We start from the raw sequence: 17,991 nt of genomic DNA, 5'->3' as shown, positions 1-17,991 counted from the left end.
GGCTGAGGAGAACAAGGAGACTATTGTTTAGAACGTAAAGAAAAAGGATAATTCTGTTTGGGCATAAAATCATGGTCGAAACTACCGTAGTTGCCATGGTCGAAGCTACCATAGTTGCCTAGGTCGAAGCTGTTGTCGTTTCTATGGTCGACGATGTCGTAGTTGTCGTGGTCGAAGCTGTTGTAGTTGCCATGGTTGAAGTTGTCGTAGTTGCTGTGATCGAAGATTCCGTAGTTGCCTTGGTTGAATTTTCCATAGTTCCCGTGGTTGAAGCTGTCGTGGTCGAAGTTTTCATAGTTGTCGTGGTCGAAGTGTTGATTTATTGGGATTGGACAAATAGAGCTTGTTGAAGTCTTCTCTTGAGAACAGAATAGGGCAGAGTTGGAGAACTTTGTGAAGCAGCGTATTGAAGATTTGTGGAGATCATTGAAGACCATGATGCATTGAAGCCATTATGAGGTGACCTTGAAGAAGTTTTGTTTGGGTAACATGAAGAGCAGTGTTGACACCTTCATGTGAAGAACAAAGTTGTCATTGATGATGTGGCGTGGAGACTAAGTGAAGGCGTAGCTGAAGATTGATAGGCTTGTTGAAGAAAACTTTGGGAGTCGTGAAGTATAACCAAACATAACTTAACAAAGTGAAGCTATAGGGTTGGAGCCCTTGGGTTTGGTGCCTCAAAATTGACAAGGTTGGGGCCTTGGAAAGTCCAAGTTGGTTCTTGGAAAATATAGAATTGGTGTCCCTGGAGTTGGTGCTCCTAAACTCAAGGTTGGTGCCTTGGATAAGATAGGGTTGGAGCCCTAGGGGATCAGAGTCCTCAAGAAACCAGGTCGGAGCCTGAACCAGATATAGGGTTGGAGCGCTTGAGGTTGGTGCCACAAAATTGACAAGGTTGGAGCCTTGGAAGTCCAAGTCGGTGCTTGGCAAATACAAGTTGGATCTTGAGAGATTGAAGATCGGTGTCTTCACCTAGGGTTGGAGCCCTACATATATTGTACTTGATTTAATGAAGAAATTAATAAAAGCATTTATTCTTATTGTTCATTTTGTGTTCTAAATATAAGTGATCTAACTGGTAAAGTAACAATTGAAAAGAAATACTAATTCACCCCCCTCTCAGTATTGCCAACATTTTTCTTATGAATGTGTTAATTTGCTTCTATCAAAATAGTTGTTGCTAGGTGAATGCTTTAATGTAGGACACACCATCATAGAATAGTTTGAGTGTGGCACCTTTAGGGCCCCTCTAGGTTTATTTTTACATTATTCTATAGCAAGTTAAGGTTAATTTGTGGCATGTATACCAGCTCTATTTACCTTAACCATTCATGAACCAATTGTCTTAGATTGATGTTCATTGACTCCAGGTTTCCCAACACTGGTAGGCACCATTCATGTTCCTCCATCACCCTATTTTATTTCTCTACGTTGTACATCTTTTGCTAAACCAATTGTACCTAATCACCTTGAGCCTTATTGTAATAGTTTCAATAATCCTTCCTTATGAAAGCCCCCTTAATACTAGAGGCAAGCTACCCTAAAGTGTAGGGGAGAGCTATAATGGTGACAATGATAGCCCCTCTCAGTTGCTTCTGGGTCTTCTCTTTGTGCTTGAGATTGGTACAAATATAAGTGAGTTTGAGACAAAGTGAATGAACTAGCTAGTTCATAACAATGGTATAAGTGATTCACTCAAAGAAAATTCCATAATAAAGAAAGCTCACTATCCAAAACCTCGAATCCCATTGCCTTGGGTTAGTTATTTTCTCCTTGCATGCGAACTCAATTTTGTGACTATTTTTTGTATGCTATTTCTTGTTTGCTTTGTCGAACACATGGCAAACCATAGTTTTAAAACTTGGACTCAGACTTAGAACTGGCCAAGGGTCAACTCCGACTCGGACTCGAAACAGGTCAATGGTCAACTCCAACTCAGTATCGACTCGCACTAGTTGATTCCAATGACTCGATCTTTGTAAAAAGTACATTAAAGATTTATTTTTTACCAAAAAACATATTTCTAAAGATTTCTATGTTTCCAAACTCAAAGCATTAGAATAATAGAGAGAAGACAACATATGATCAAAGTATGCTCATGAATATATCTATTATATCAAAATGGCACACAGTGCATTGTCTAATACATGTAATATATAGAGATCAGAACAAAAACACATAACCAAGGAGGCTCTAAATGCCCTCTACAACAAAACAATACAATTGCAGGACTACAAGTCACTAACATAGAATATTATTTGGTGGTCACTAATCACTACTGCTCCAAAAACCAACTCCAACTCCTCACAAACTCCTCAGACATGCAATGAGATAGTTATGAGGAAATATGAGGGGGTTTGGTCACTTTTATAGGCGTGGAAGAGGGGTAGACGGGTTAGGGAAAAGATAAAACAAAAAGAATTGAGTTTGTATCCACCCAGGTCGCCTTTTTTCTCGTCGGCTAGGAAAATCAGTTTAAGTCGGGCTCAGCTGAACCAGTAGGATCGGTGACCAACTCAGTCGGTTCGGTAACAGACCGGCCGGCAAATCAAATAATTGGCCGAGTCGGTCTTGGCATCATCTGCTCAAACCATCTGGAAAAAACAATTCAAACTCAAGTGAAAGCAACCATTTAGTAGAAACCAAAACCATAGATGCATCTAAGTGGGCCATACTTAAATGTTATGGGCATAACAATACTTCAAGCTGCGACCTTCAAATATCTAACTAGACCAAGTCCCATAAAAGTGTCCCCTACCTCTGTAGGCGTGGCTAAGTAATCAAACCTATTAGGTGCTTCCAACCCCTCTGTAGGCATGGCTAAGTAATCAAAGTATGATTTTTTTGGATGCCAGAGGCCATTTAAAGCCTATTTGTTGATGTATTTTCGGTTCAGAGATGGATTCAACTAGATGCTATTTCGGTTATGTGCACCTTTACATGCTATATAAATGAGAGCTTGTAACTTGAGGATGTGGTAGATGAGGAATATAACTTCTAAATGATTGATGTTATATGGTTTAATCCAAGTTTTTATGTTTTTTATATCTAATTCATCATTCTACATGTTTTTGTTGACATATATGCATCAAAATATATAAAAAATATATTATATAAAAATTCGCTCCCCGCTTCCGCTCCCAAGTAAACTTAGTCAATATCTTAAACCAAAAGGAAAATAATTTACATATGAGTTTCCCACAGTTGTTCATCAAAAAATGACCCTCCATTCTCTTTAAAAAGAGATCATGGACCAATCGGGTGTTAAGCCATGGATCAATATAGCCATTATTATCAAGGAGAAGATGAATCGTTGGATTACTTTATGTCAAGAACATAATTGTGACCATCAAATACATAATTACAAAGCATACTAAAAAAACACACTTTACATAAAGGCACAGTAGACCAAGTTGATCTTAACTAACTCCCAAGTTTCTAATATTCCTAACAAATGGATTGTGACAAATTTAAATTACCATTTGCTTACAACTCAGAATCTATTTGATTCAATATCTTTTAACAAAGTTTATGGAGGAAAATGAAACTCCTACAAAATATGCAAAAATGAGATCATGAATATAAGCTTCAAACAACACAAGGTACAAAGCATGTATCTAACAAAAGGAATTAGAGGGGTTGCTGTAAAGCTGTAAATTCATTTCTCAAGGTTCACAAAAGATACAACAGCTAACCTTTCCATTTTTTATGTTGACCACATGAACACTGCCATCTGTGGAGCCACTAACAACCAATGTGGAATCTGAACTAATACTCAAGCATGTTAGACCCTCTGTGTGGTATGGATACCCTGCAAGGATATCGTATGCAGAAGCCATGTAAGTAGCCCAGCTAAAAGCTAGTTAGAAATTCCAAAAACAAGTTGACTTTCAACAAGACACAATATAAAAGAATGAGAAAACCAAGCCATTTGTCGCAAAATATGTGAAAGTGTCTTCTGAAACAATAAGAAAAATAATAAAATGACTACTGATGAAAACAAAACAAAACAAAACAAAAAACATCTGCAGCAAAGACCTGCAAATAATAAAAGAAGGTAATGATCTTGCAAATCCTAACACACATGAAGCACATAGCATTTGATACATGTAACTCTTGCACTATAGCAGAAATAACCCAATTATCACAAAGAATTATAGACCAGAATTCACGATCATTTTCTTATAGATAGCATAAATAAAGCTCCTCATAAATGAAAATCGTTGATGATATTTCAAGGAAAAATTACTTTGAAAATACACTTGCCATTGGCTATGACAATAGTTTTATTTGTTGAGGTGAAGATTTGGATGCAATCTTGCCTTGCTATTAAACAAGTGTCAACTATGGGCAGTTTTACGCACATTTATAAGCCTTCAAGTTCATCACTGTGAAAATCATAAATAAGAACAAACACATATTTGATGAAGCATTATTTTGTAATCAAGCGTGCTCTATGGGTTCAAAATTATGCAATGAATACATTGCATTGTAAATAGAACCCATTTATCATCTTAATCAAGATGTTTATAGTAAGCTTTTCCACAAGTTCAAAGACTCTGTAAATTGAGCTACCTAACAAGTATTGATGGCGTAGCATACCTTTCTCACAGAGTTTGTTGACAAGGTATTTTGCTCTCTCAATAAAATACACCCCAAGTTAAAAGGAATGGCTAGCTCCTGCATGTCCATGGATCCCCTTGGGGACAGATCTGATCCAGATCCACACTGGATACAACATGGATCTATCATGAATCCATATTTGTGGCAAATTCATTTCAGATAAACTACAGAAACATTTTGGAACCATCTCAAAGGTCATCCCAAACAGATCCGCTAAATGAACACAAACGTTAAAACTATTACATTATAATGCATATACCTTGCAAGGTATATAGTATGTCAGAGATAAAAATCTGTAAGGTATTATCAATATCATAAAATATATTATACAAATAACCTGTTGTATATTATATCAATTTTTTTTCTTGTTTATTTTCCTTAAGATGTAGAGGAATCGGTAACTCGTTGGGATTACCTGCACAAGGCCCAGGTTCAAAGCCAACTAGCTAGCCTTATCACCACAGGCCAACTTGTTATCACACATAGGTTACATAACATACAAGGTAACATTTATAGCACAAAGAAGTTTATATATATATATATATATATATAAAGAGAGAGAGAAGAGAAGCTATGACAAAAGGAGATGGTTGAAAAACAAGAAAGAGACACATTGCTTGAATGATGATCATTGATTTTATTAAATGTTAAATGCAAATTGTTCACATTACAAACAAAATGTCTTCTTCAACCACTTGTCGTAGCGGTTTTCCTGACTGTTGACCAAATCATAAGTAACACTACTCTATTGCAAGAAATACTAAATGAGTACAATAATGTCAGTACAATACATCATTTACACAATGTAGGAACACCCAAGACCTAACGTGTAACACATGGTACTAAAAGCACATTAATCCTATCAACCCCCATTAATGGCCATATTAATTAGTTGCATATGAGCAGAGATAGGCCACATAGATTAGGCAGCCTCACCAAATAAAATACCTCAGATATATAAGAAAGATAGACTTCCTTTGAACGTTTGAACAGAACTTACCCTGCCAACGAAATCTCAGATCAAGATGTGAGATGTGTGTGTAGCAAATGAGCCACAAAGAGATCTAATTTATAGGCATTCTGTTGAGTGAAAGGATGCCACCAATAGAGGAACTGACCTGAACTTGTGCCAACATGACCCTTCAAATTAGTGAGGCTGACTTGATATTGAAGCTGACATGAATGCTTTCCCAAACAGATTTATGTCACATTAAATGATGATGAGAGGAGTGCCAAAAAAACACCAAAATAATAATTTCCTTTTATCAATTTGAATTCTCTTTTGGGGCAAAGTGGTTTCTCCTTGGGGTAGTTGGGTTTCTCCTTGGGGCAATTGGATTTCTCTTGGGGAAATTCATCCCGAAGCTGCCCCAAATTTTATCATTATAAAAAAGGAGAGGGTGTACAAGTAAAAACTCTAGACTAGTTCCACCTTCACCCTAAGCACCTCATGCACCTCACATTTGCGAAGAATAGGTGTTTACATGAAAATTTATGCGAAGCATAGTTCCCCATGTAACTAACTCAAGTTGTGTGAACCAAAAGTGCCAAGGCAGGTGCATGCCACATGTGCCCAACACCCACTCATATTTTTATGTGTCAACTTATATAGCATGCCCCCGTAATCCAACTCCAATTTTCAAAAAAATAGATGAAAAAATACTCTAGGACAATTCACCCTCAAGAGACTCTCTCCCATCAATGTTTCCCTCTCATACAAAGAGTCAAACACTCCAAGAAACAGGTAAACTAACAATTCAAGCATCACTAGAGAATGAACACATGGAAGTCCACCAAGAAGAAAAATGGTAAGACCTGTAAATTTAACTTTCTTGAAAGCATGAACAAAGGGATGAACATTAGTTCATTCTATCTTCCATCAAAGATGATGGTCCTAATGAAGAGTCAAATATAGCAACAAATCCAGAATTTAACTCAAAAGATGACCAAGAAGGGACCAAACTACACATAACAACAGACACTAAACATACCAAGAAGTATTTATCACATACGTCATCTCACTTTGCATTATCTACTACCAAATTTCCTTTGACTTCACACAGGGTAGTTGCCGGAAATGTCAATGCAACTTTGGTAGGTGTTATGTGGTTTCATTCACTCAATTACAAAATGTCATTTCCAACACCAAGATCGTGTCTCACCTTAGAATCAACTCCATTCACTGCAATCCAATGCATTTTGGCCTAATATTTTGTTTATGCAATAGTGGACCTCTGATAATGTTTGTAGCAGCAGATTGGCAAAGTGTCAAGCACGCAGGAGTCGTCCAAAACCTCCTTAGGGAACTTGCTTAATCCACTGAGTAAGTTATTTTTATGATTTAACCTAACTTATAAAAGGCACATTAATTAAGCTAATTAAAGTTGGTTATTGAGCCAAAGAAACTAAGGACAGTAAATTATTTACTTTAGTGAATCTGTTTCAATTTTAATCGTTCATCTCAAGTGGGTTAGGGTTTAATCCTAGCCATCCATCACTTTGGAGATTAGGATTATGGATTTAGCTCATTGAGAAATTATAAAAACAAGCATAAGGAGAGGAGAAAGTCACAATTTGAGAGAGTGACTTTCTCAGTGAGTGCAATACTCAAGGCCAAGAGAGGAAAACCGACAAGAGATATTTCTACAGCAAGGAAGTCACCCCAACAGAGTCATATAACTGATTTTGTAAGATCATGCGACTCATAGAAGGAGGAGGTTGATTTGGAGGAGCCATGGCTTCACATGTGCCACAAATATGGCATACAGCACGCACAAGTTGAGCTTCAACTTGCACAAGGGAGTATTCTTGTCGGCTCAAAATTTTAACAAAGGTAGACCCTAGGTTCAGACACAGGGCACCAACAAAGTATTCCGCTATAGTCTAGCATTATGCTGGCAATTTCACCTCACTTAAAGAGAAAGGGAGGCGTCTCAACTGAGGCGTGCCAAGACTCAGCAAGATAAGGGATCGTGGAGAAGCATCAAAGGACAGCGCAACAGAGAACCCATCCCATGCGATCAAAACATAAGTTCCTTATCAACAAACATATACATCATGCAAGAAGAACATATCTGCAACTTAAATAAAGACAGCAAAGAGCATTCTGACTTATACTAAAAGAAAAATTTTAAAAGGACCTAGTCATTTCATCACACCTCGTGGACACAAAGAGTTCCCACAAAACTGCCTTTTATAATTAATAGACAAGTTCATCATTACATCACAGTAGCATAGTCATTACATCAAGAGCACCAATCTCCATGGATCACATTACATGATGGAACTCAGAGAAGAGAAATGAACAGAAAGGGAACTCAATTGATGCAGTGACAACATCTCGGCATGGACTCTTCGGTCCCCTCCCTACTATCTTCCCTCTAGCTCTTAGATATTCTCCTTCGCGGTCCCACTCGCTTGATCTTGGCTTCTCAATTCCCTTCAAATTCCAACACGCTCATTCTTCTCTGGCAGATCCTACATACTCGACCTTGACTGCTAGTTTGTGGGCTTACCTTTCTCTAGCGGTTTTTGCAAACCCCACTTTAACTGCTCTTTCCTTTTCCTTTTCCACGCATTTCCCCCGTCATCTTCGGCATATGGCTGCTCTTGACTTATTCCTTTCCTTTTCTTTGGCGGTCTTTTGCGCAACCAATTTCAAATCAAATTCAGACAAAATTTGCCAAAATTTTGTTCCCAAAAACGAAGGACCCAACTAGCCCCAACCACAATCTATTGACCCGTCCCCGAGTCAATCTCTTGTTGGTGCTTCTACTTTTGTTGGTTGTTGTGGTGCCTCTTCCTGTGTTGCCTCCTCCTATGTCGTCGGTTTACAAAAAAATGAAGGAACCAACTCAGGCACTGACTATATAACATCAGCTTCGAACTAAGAGTAGTCATTTATCGCTGACCTCCAAGAATCCAACAAAAATGTAGCTTGATCAAGAAAGTGTGTAGTGAGTCCAGCAATGGGGTGCTCAGGTCGTGCACTCATGACGGTCTGCCATTGGTTCTCTGCATCATTGTTGAGCTACCGCAACTTCCTGAAATGAGTTTATGTAGGCGGTTTGAGGTCACGCAAGATACCTTTAGTAGTGTGTGATTCATCTTCAATCTGGTGAATTTGTTTTTCCAATGAATTAGTCTAAGCAAATAAATCTTGTTGTTGGTTGAGATCTTTCGTGATGACAGCTTGATTGAAAAGTTTTTGGGCTTGTTGACGCAACTCATATACTGGTTGATTCTTTGTGGCAAGGAATCCAGACCAGTCATGACACTGTCGGAAGACCTCTTTAGCTTCCACAGTAAATTGACAAAGAGAATCTGAGAGAATTCACATCTACTATTTTCTGCTCAATTTCTACGGTATACTAAGTGGTTGGGTCTAGAAGCGCTTTTTGAGTAGTTGCAGCAGTGTTGCACAGTGCTCGGTTGACCGCAACAAGTTCAGTACAAGCTACTCCAATATGGTCACAACATTCAGGCAGGGGACAATCATAAAAATATTTTGGTGTGTTTGGGACCACTTCAGCAATAGTCGGCCCAAGGTTGCGGGGGAGAGGCTACCCCCCCCTCGAACCTGCTCTCGGCGCGCAAAGCGCGCTCCCGAAATTGCTACTGCAGGGAGCCAATTTCCAGAGCGAACCCAGGAGCGAAATTTTCGCTCCCTAGCCTTTTTTGCAATAATATTCCAAATGCAATTGTTTTTCAAAGAAATGAATAAGGTTTTAGTGGGGCAGCCTAATGATCAAGCATATGGCCCTAGTATTGATATGTGATTCATGGTAATGTTAAATTCTTAAGGTAAAAGTGACATTCTCCTTAATCGTCATTTTCCTCTTTTACTTAAATTTTTAACATTACCGTGAAATGACTCAGGATGTTTGAGAGTGGCTCTGACCTCATTGGATTTCATATGGACAAAGTAGAATTTTAGATCTCATTCAAAATCCAGCAGACTTATCATTTTTCAGGATTAGGGGGATTGCAATGTTTCCATTGGATTTTGTCATGTATTAGGGTATGTAACTCGTATTTAATCAAGAGCACCAATCCCTCTATGTACCATGATGTTAGTGACATTGGTTGTCAAACTCCTCTATAATGACCCTACTAAAAATGTACCCATCGCTCAAACAAAATCTTGACTTGACATGCTATGGTTTTTCTACCTTATGTTAATGCTTAGAGGGTGATATTAATGACAAAGATCTTGATTTTCCAACAAGACTCAAAAATTAGACATTTCCTGTGGCGGCAAGAGCCCCAAGCATTAGGAATATATAATAGATTTACTTGTCGTTTCTAGTTTCTAGTAGTTTTTATAACTCTTGACTCTTTCATATTTATTATGATATTTTTTGTAAACAATATATGACAATTTAAGTTTGAATTTTGAAGTTGGCAATTAGAACTCATTGGTAATGAATTATGATGTGATATTCCTACTTAGTATTTTACGAAGTAAATATCATTTTTGCTCATTTTTGGTTTATTACATGGATGCCCTTAGGAGAAGTGGGCTTAGAGGACCCACATTTGACTTTTGGGCATAAGAGGCACTCCAACGTTAGAGCAAGAGGAAAAATTGCTGCTTTGGTGGAAAGTGGGGGCCACCACAAGAGAATTTTGGCCCACATGGGGAGTACGCTCTAATTGGAGCGGAATTCGTGTGAGGAGTTTGATGTGGGCCCACATGGGAAGTACACTCTAATTGGAGCAGAACTCGTGTGAGGAGTTTGATGTGGGCCCACATGGGCAGTTTTGGAGGCAACTTGACAAAAGGAAGGAGAGACTCTCATTTTTCTCATTCATCTATCATTTACAAAATTGCCTAAGACAAGAGCACGCTTGAGCGAAGCCAAGTCTGCAAGTGTATTTTAGCACACGAGTGTCTACGAGCGGAGATCTCAGCCCTTGCTTCGGTGGACTTCGAGTGCCAGCCTAAGGAGGGAGTCTCACCTTACCATTTTCGCACTCTCAGCAAGAGGGTTGCATTTCTGGGAGACAGGCAGTTACTCATCGCTCCAAGAAGTACCTCAAGCCCCCCGAAGCTCCCAAAGCTCAATGTCCATATCATACAGAATCCTCATAAGAGGGTCTCTCCATGACTCCAAGTCGTTCTCGGAAGACCAATAACTTGACCTCCCCCCCAAGGGCTTTATCAGAATATCGACAACCTATTCATAAGTCCCAATGTGATGGAGCCTTATTGCTCCTCGTTATACCATATCCCGGATAAAGTGGTACCTGATATCTATGTGCTTGGAGCGATCATGAAATACGAGATTCTCTGATAATCGGATCCCACTTTGGTTGTCGCAGAGGATCACAGTGCTATCCAGCAAATGTCCAAGCAGCTCACTGAAGAGCTTCCTTAACCAGACAGCTTCACAGGAGGCCATACTAGCAGCTATGTATTCGGCCTCAACGGTGCTCAAGGCAACCGATTTCTACTTCCTTCTCATCCAGGATATTGAAGCAGAACCCAAAGAAAAATAGCATCCAGAAGTGCTCTTGCGATCCACCTAACTGTCGGCCCAATCAATATTTGAATAACCATGCAGCCTCACATCTCCAGCAGTGTATCTCAGTCCGTGAGTGATTGTGCCACGAAGATATCTCAGAAGATTCTTGGCACCAATCCAATGTATATGACGAGGCTCAACCATATATTGGCTCAACGTATTAACTGCAAAACATATATCCAGACAGGAGTTCATCAAGAACATCAGTGCTCCTATGAGTTGACAATACTCAGAAGCATTTCCCAATTCAGGTCCGACAACACTACCACATAACTTCTTGAAGCTAAGTTCCATCGGGGTAGTCACAGGCTTGCAGCCTACTATCCCAAATCTTTCCAATATCTTCACAACATATTTTCGTTGCGATAGGAAAATTTCTCCTGGCTTTTGCCAGACCTCGAATCCTAGGAAGTAGTGCATCAGTCCTAGGTCCTTCATCTCAAATTCAAAAGCCAACTCCCTCTTACATTTGTGAATGAGAAGGCCCGCACCAGTTAGAAGAGGTCATTCACATAAAGTACAAGTATGAGAGGTTTATCATTTTCAACCTTAAAAGGTTCGGATCGGCTTCACTTCTAGTGAATCTCAGCTTCATCAGATAGCTATCAATCCTTTCATACCAAGCCCGGGGTGCTTGCTTCAAGCCATAGAGAGCTTTCTTCAACCTGCATACATGAGATTCACGATCATGAACCTCAAACCCCTCGGGTTGTTCCACATAGACTTCCTTTTTAATCGAACCATGCAAGAAAGCAGTCTTGATATCCATCTGATGTAGGTTCCATCCTTGCAAGGAAGTAAGGGCTATGATCGAGCGGATGGTGGTGTATCGAGCAACAGGTGCAAATATCTCATCGTAATCTACACCTTCCTTTTGAGAGGAGCCTCGAGCAACAAAGCGAGCCTTGAACTTTTCTGCACTTCTTTTCTTCTCGGATTGGTTTTTGATCATGGCTTTGAAGTGACGGAACCAGGTGAACACTTCATCCTTCTTTTAAAAGAAGTAGATCCACGTCTTGCGAGAATAATCATCTGTAAAGGTGAGATAATATAAATATCCTCCCAAAGAGTTTACGGGCATCATACCAGATATGTTGGATTGGATCAACTGCAATATATTTGTGGTCTTGCCATTACTTGAGGGGAATGGTCCCCTTGTAAGTTTTTCTTTGGCACATCTCGAACATACACCTTCATGCTCTACTTTGAACTCAGGCATACCTGTCACCATTTGTCTCACATCAAGTAGAGCCTTATAATGAAGATGGGCAAACCTCCAGGAGCCATAGTTCAGATTGTAGACATGTGTCGCAAGACATGGCTCCCAGTGGACTTCCTCCAACTTGATACAAAGTGTCAACTCAGAACCCAAGAGTAAAAGCATCTTTAAAATCCCTTTCCCAAACACGTACCTTTCCATCCATGAATGCCACGTTGTATCCTTTGTCTTCCATTGCTGAAATGGACACCAGGTTCTTCTTGAGATCAGGTACATATAGAACTTATTGTAAATGAATCGTGTTACCCTGATTCAATTGAAGGGTAACATTCCCTACTCCCTTCACGGGATAGGTGGCATCGTCTCCAAGGATAATCTCCAAATTTGTCTCCTTCTCTATCAGATTAGAGAGAGCTTCCTTGTATCCAGTGAAGTGCCTTGAAGCATCGCTATCAATTAGCCAATTCCCCAAAGTGTCCGGCGGAGAGGTAGTGGAGAGGGCCAATATAAGATAGTACTCCTTTTGTTTATTGTTAATAACATTTGATTTTTCATACCTGGAGTTCCTTGCTTTCTTGGAGGATTAGCCATTTCCTTGATGTTTACGAACATAAATTATGTAAAAATAGATAACAAATAATAATCATAATAAAATAAATATAATAATAAATAATAAGTAAATTAACTAATGATTAGTTAGTTAATAATGAAAAGGCATGTCTTAAAGACATGCATGTTCGTGAAGGTTACTTACCTAGATATATATACAAGACCCTCATTCTCATTTGTAATCACTCTACATTCATTCTTTTATACAATATACAATTTACAATTTTTATCCTACAACAGATGTCTTTGTCTACGAAGTATTTTAAATATTTCCTGCATATACGACTTTTGGTCGTTACATTGGTATCAGAGTTGTTCGATCCTCCGAGCGCTCAACCACTGAAAAGAACCAATCTGATCCGGCCTTTGGCCATTAATCCTTCATCAACCTTGTCATCACAATTGAAGCGTTTCACTACACAAAGTTGGAGTTTCTCTATTTCGCTAGTTTCGTCATTTAGGGTTTTGGCCACTAAACCAAAAAAAAAAGGAAGAAAAGAATAAGATAGTCAAAGAAAAAAAGAAAATAAAAGTACATATAAAGATTTTTAAAAAAAGTATAGTTCGATGTAAATTTTGAAGCAGAACATTCATATATATAAAAAGGTTCTACATTATTGATAAAAAGTGCATGATAAAGTTAAGAGGGAATTTTTCCAAATATCTTTAAAACTATACGTAAGAGAAAGAAGAGTAGATAATATTATCTTGATTCTTCATTAAGTGGTTTACAAGCCCGTGGTTTTAGCAACCCATGGTAATTTCCCATGGTATTTTCAAGGTAAAAGAAAAACAAAAGGAATACAAAAACTCTTTATGTGAATGATAAGTTTTACTTTTTACGTAGAGAAAATTAACCAAGTCAAAGGCACATAAGTGGACATATATTTTATATTATACCCCAAAGAGGTGAATAGCCACGTTTCACTAGGGTTGTAACTTTTCAAAAAAGAAAAATAAAAGATATGTAAAGAGAAGTTTTATATTATAAAGGGGTATTTTAAAGAAAATTTCAAGTCATAAAATTATTGAAACCTGAAAATTATTGAAAATATATATATAAGTACAAAGCAGGTATTATTATAGAAGGCTACTTAAAAAATCCATATATTAAAGTATATAAAGGGTTAAATCTAGAACTATAAAGAGACATAAGGATAACAAGTTACAACAAATGAAGAGTACTTTTTAAAAGCATTATAATAAATATTAGGTGCAATTTATTTAAATAGTGGAGCTATATTAACTTATTTTAAAGTGGGAAAAAATATATAATTGAGGAAAATAAAAGTTAAAGGAATTTATAAAGGCATTCAAGTTTATCAAATAAAAGGACACTTATTTTAAAGAAGTCCATTTTTTAACATATCAGTGCCACTGTGAACCAAAAAAAAAAAAAAAATCGATAAACAAAATGGAGCCTAATTCAAAAATGATGAAGGAAGGACGATTTTCCTATAAAGGTTTTTCAGTTACAGATCACAGAGTAATTACATTAAAAGGAAATATCCAAGGAAAAGAAATTAATATCGCTATCAACACAAGCAACGTTAACTTGGCAAATCAACTATTACTTTTAGAACAAAGCATTGGTGTAAGGAAAAATATTTTTGACCAAAAAGAGTATAACATTAGTGATTTACAAGTGACAGTAGGTCATTATGAGTACATATCTCAATTTCATGTTGTAAAGATGGATATTGACATCATACTCGGTCAACCTTGGTTTAAGAATTTGGGTACATTCATGTTAAACATAGAGAAACAAGTTTTGACATTTCCTTATAAGGGGAAGATGGTCAGAATTCAAGACATAACAAGTAAATCAAAATCAATAACATCTTCAGTAGAAGACTTCAAGGATGTCTCAAACCTGATGTTTCAAGATAACAAAAAAAAGAAACAAAAAAAGCTTAAAGAAGACATCTGCAGTAAAGACAAAGAAATTTCACGCCTCAGAGGTCACAATGAAAAACTACTCGAACAAGTCAAGAAAGCCAAAGCCACAAAGAAGGAACTCGAGAAGCGTTTATTAGAACAAGAAGAAGAAAATTTACATTTTAAGAGCCTTAATCAGACATTATTAGAACAAATCAAAAGTTTAAAAGATGATGAAGCTACTAAGAATAAAGTCGACAATTCAGAAAATGATGAACTTGTACGTTTAATGAATCATAACCAAAATCTGCTCAAACAGATTAAAAAACTTAAAGACGATAAGAAATCATTGATGCATAGGTTCAAATAAATTGTCGCAAAAGAAGTATGAAAATCGCTAGATGTAGTAGTCCAAGATGAGGAAGAAGAAACAAACATCGATCCCACTAATCTCACTGTTCAGGCAAATCCAAATCGTACTGAAGTAAAGACGTACTCAGAGGTTTCCGTTTAAACGACAAACACTCCAAATGAGGATTCAGTGATCAATTCAACAACAACAATGCTTCAAATAAATCAGGAAAACAACACAAACAAGGTAAGGGATTATCAAATCACTAGAGTTCCTTACCGACATCTGAATCACGAGAGTAGACAACTCAATCAAGCTACGCATTTAGAACATAAGCAACCACCTGATGTTACAAAGAATACTAATGTTAGCGCAGTCCATTCATGTGATAACAATTCATCACAAGTTTCCAATCACTGCAAGATTCGACAGAAGATTAATTTAATATGGTCTGATCCCTTCTCAGTGCGACAATTTTGTTTGTCACGTAGAGGATCATATCAACTTGTGTCAACAAAGATGATTGTTCTGAGATGAGAAGACACACGTAGTAGAAAAAGAGATCAAGCAGAAGACATTCGTAGCAGAAAAAGAGATCAAGACCTTTTATCAACAAGCTTTGAGGACAAAGATTTTTGAAGGGGAAGGCAATGTTAGGAATATAAATTATGTAAAAATAGATAACAAATAATAATCATAATAAAATAAATATAATAATAAATAATAAGTAAATTAACTAATAATTAGTTAGTTAATAATGAAAAGGCGTGTCTTAGAGATATGTCTATTCGTGAAATGGTACTTACCTAGATATATATACAGGACCCTCATTCTCATTTGTCATCATCCTACATTCATTCTTTTATACAATACAATTTACAATTTTTATCCTACAATGGATGTCTTTGTCTACGAAGTATTTTAAATATTTCCATTGAACCTGCCATTCCTTTGGTTGTTGTTGTTGAAGTTGCCCTTGGAATGATTATGATCATCATCATGTGATGTGTCCCTTCTATTTGGACACTCCCTTGCATAATGGCCAAACTTATTGCAAACAAAGCACCTGCCCTTCCTTCCACCCTTAGATCCAAGCTTTCCATTGAAATGACCTTTAGACCCTACATTATTTCCCCTTTTGGCATGAGCGGAGAAAGCAGTGGGGTTGCTTCTATTAAAAGGCATTTCTTGCTCCACCATTCTTGTTTCTTCTTGAATGCATCTCGACATTAATTCTTCAAACCCTAGAATTCGATCATTATTGAGAATAATGGTTCTAAATATATACCACTCGGGTGGGAGCCCTCCAAGAGTAGTAATAGTAAGTTCCCTATCAGGAATGACCTCTCCAATCGAAAGTACATCATTCATGAGCTCAGTGATCCTTAAGAAATAGGATTGAATATCCTCGTCCTTGCCCTTCTTAAAATCCTTCAACTTATTTTTGAGAAATAAAATTTGATTTGCATCACTAACCGTGAACACGGTGACCAACCTGTAGTAGATCTCCTTGGACGTGTTCAAATCGGAGATGTAGGCCACTAGACGCTTGTCAATGGAATCTCTGATAATCTTCTTTGTTTTGACTTCAGCGTTATTGTACTTGGTCTTCACAGCAGCCGGTGCATTTGAAGGAGGCTCAGGGATTTTACCCTTCACATAATCCAACACTTCTTGTTCTTCCAAGGTCAAATCAAGAGACATCTTCCATCCATGATAGTCAGACTTTTCACAGAGCTTGTCTTCAGCCGGGAAGTGGGATGAAGAACCCATTGAGCCTTTAGTCCTTGTCCAATTGTCTTTGGTGATTTCTCTTTCACTCTTGCTTGGGCTTTGTCTTCACCTCAACTCTGACACCATGTTAATTCTTGGTATGTTCTATGCTTAATAGCAATTTACTTCAATTTCTTTATTAGTCGAATATCAATATCAAATTAGCAATCACATCAGAATGATAGTAAAATGCAGATAGAACATAAACATAAACAGTAGAAGACAAGCCAAGACAAGAGGACACAAGATGTGGCACCATCCAGGGACAAACCCCAATGTGGGGAAACCCTTGTTCAATTCTTCTTATATTCTTCAATAGTTCAGCAAAGAGATAGATAGTACAAATTACAAATCTGATAGTTTATGACAGCAACAGATAAGCCCTGACCAAAAAAGTCAATGTTGGTCAAACAGGGCAGAATTCTTCCTCTAAGTAGCTCAGTCAAACCCAGTCAACTTCGGCCTCCAACAGCAAGCTCAATCAGCCCAAAACACTGCTCATAATTCTGTTTGCATTCCGTTGTTGGTTGTTGTTCTGGTTAGGGCACTTGTTGCAGCCCTAAACTCCCTTGACAGTCTCCAAACAGTCCCTTAGAGAGTTGTGGCACACCCTTGAGGAGCTCCTCCCTTGCTACGATGTTGCCTTAGGGCATATGCCAACCCTTGACTGCCCTACGCAACCCTTGTTGTGGTGCTATGGCCTGCGGCCTAGCACATAGCAACCCCTGTAGCAAACGGTCCCCAAAACAATGCCCAAACACCATCAAATCAGCAGCATTTTAGCCTTCAAGAACTCGGCCTAGCTGTCTGCACCTTCAAGCACCCAACCGCATACACATCCAGCCCTACGCTGATTTGTCCTTAGCCTTTTAGGGCAGACCTCTTCAACGCATAACTTCTCCTTATAGTTGCGGCTTCCCTACCTTGCAAACACACCTAAAACAGTCCTTAACTCATGCCCTAGAACAGCCTCATTCACCACGCTGTCACCTACAGCACACAGAAATTCC

The 17,991-nt window shown here is 38.1% G+C and overlaps 1 protein-coding gene across 1 annotated transcript in view; it reads right to left on the bottom strand.

Moving 5' to 3' along the window:
* Positions 1 to 17,991, bottom strand: part of LOC149203909 (uncharacterized) — a 230,576-nt gene that overhangs the window by 76,607 nt on the left and 135,978 nt on the right. The window contains exon 9 of the mRNA XM_089403604.1: positions 3,696 to 3,811. Coding sequence (XP_089259730.1) covers positions 3,696 to 3,811 — 116 coding nt within the window. The remainder of the gene's footprint in view (positions 1 to 3,695; positions 3,812 to 17,991) is intronic.

The sequence above is a fragment of the Pinus tabuliformis genome, chromosome 2_1 (assembly GCF_031772625.1).
Source record: "Pinus tabuliformis cultivar Carrire ecotype Pingquan chromosome 2_1, CPIR1, whole genome shotgun sequence".
Taxonomy (NCBI): Eukaryota; Viridiplantae; Streptophyta; class Pinopsida; order Pinales; family Pinaceae; genus Pinus; species Pinus tabuliformis.
Note: the sequence above shows the minus strand (reverse complement) of the source record. Positions and strands in the feature narration are given on the sequence as shown.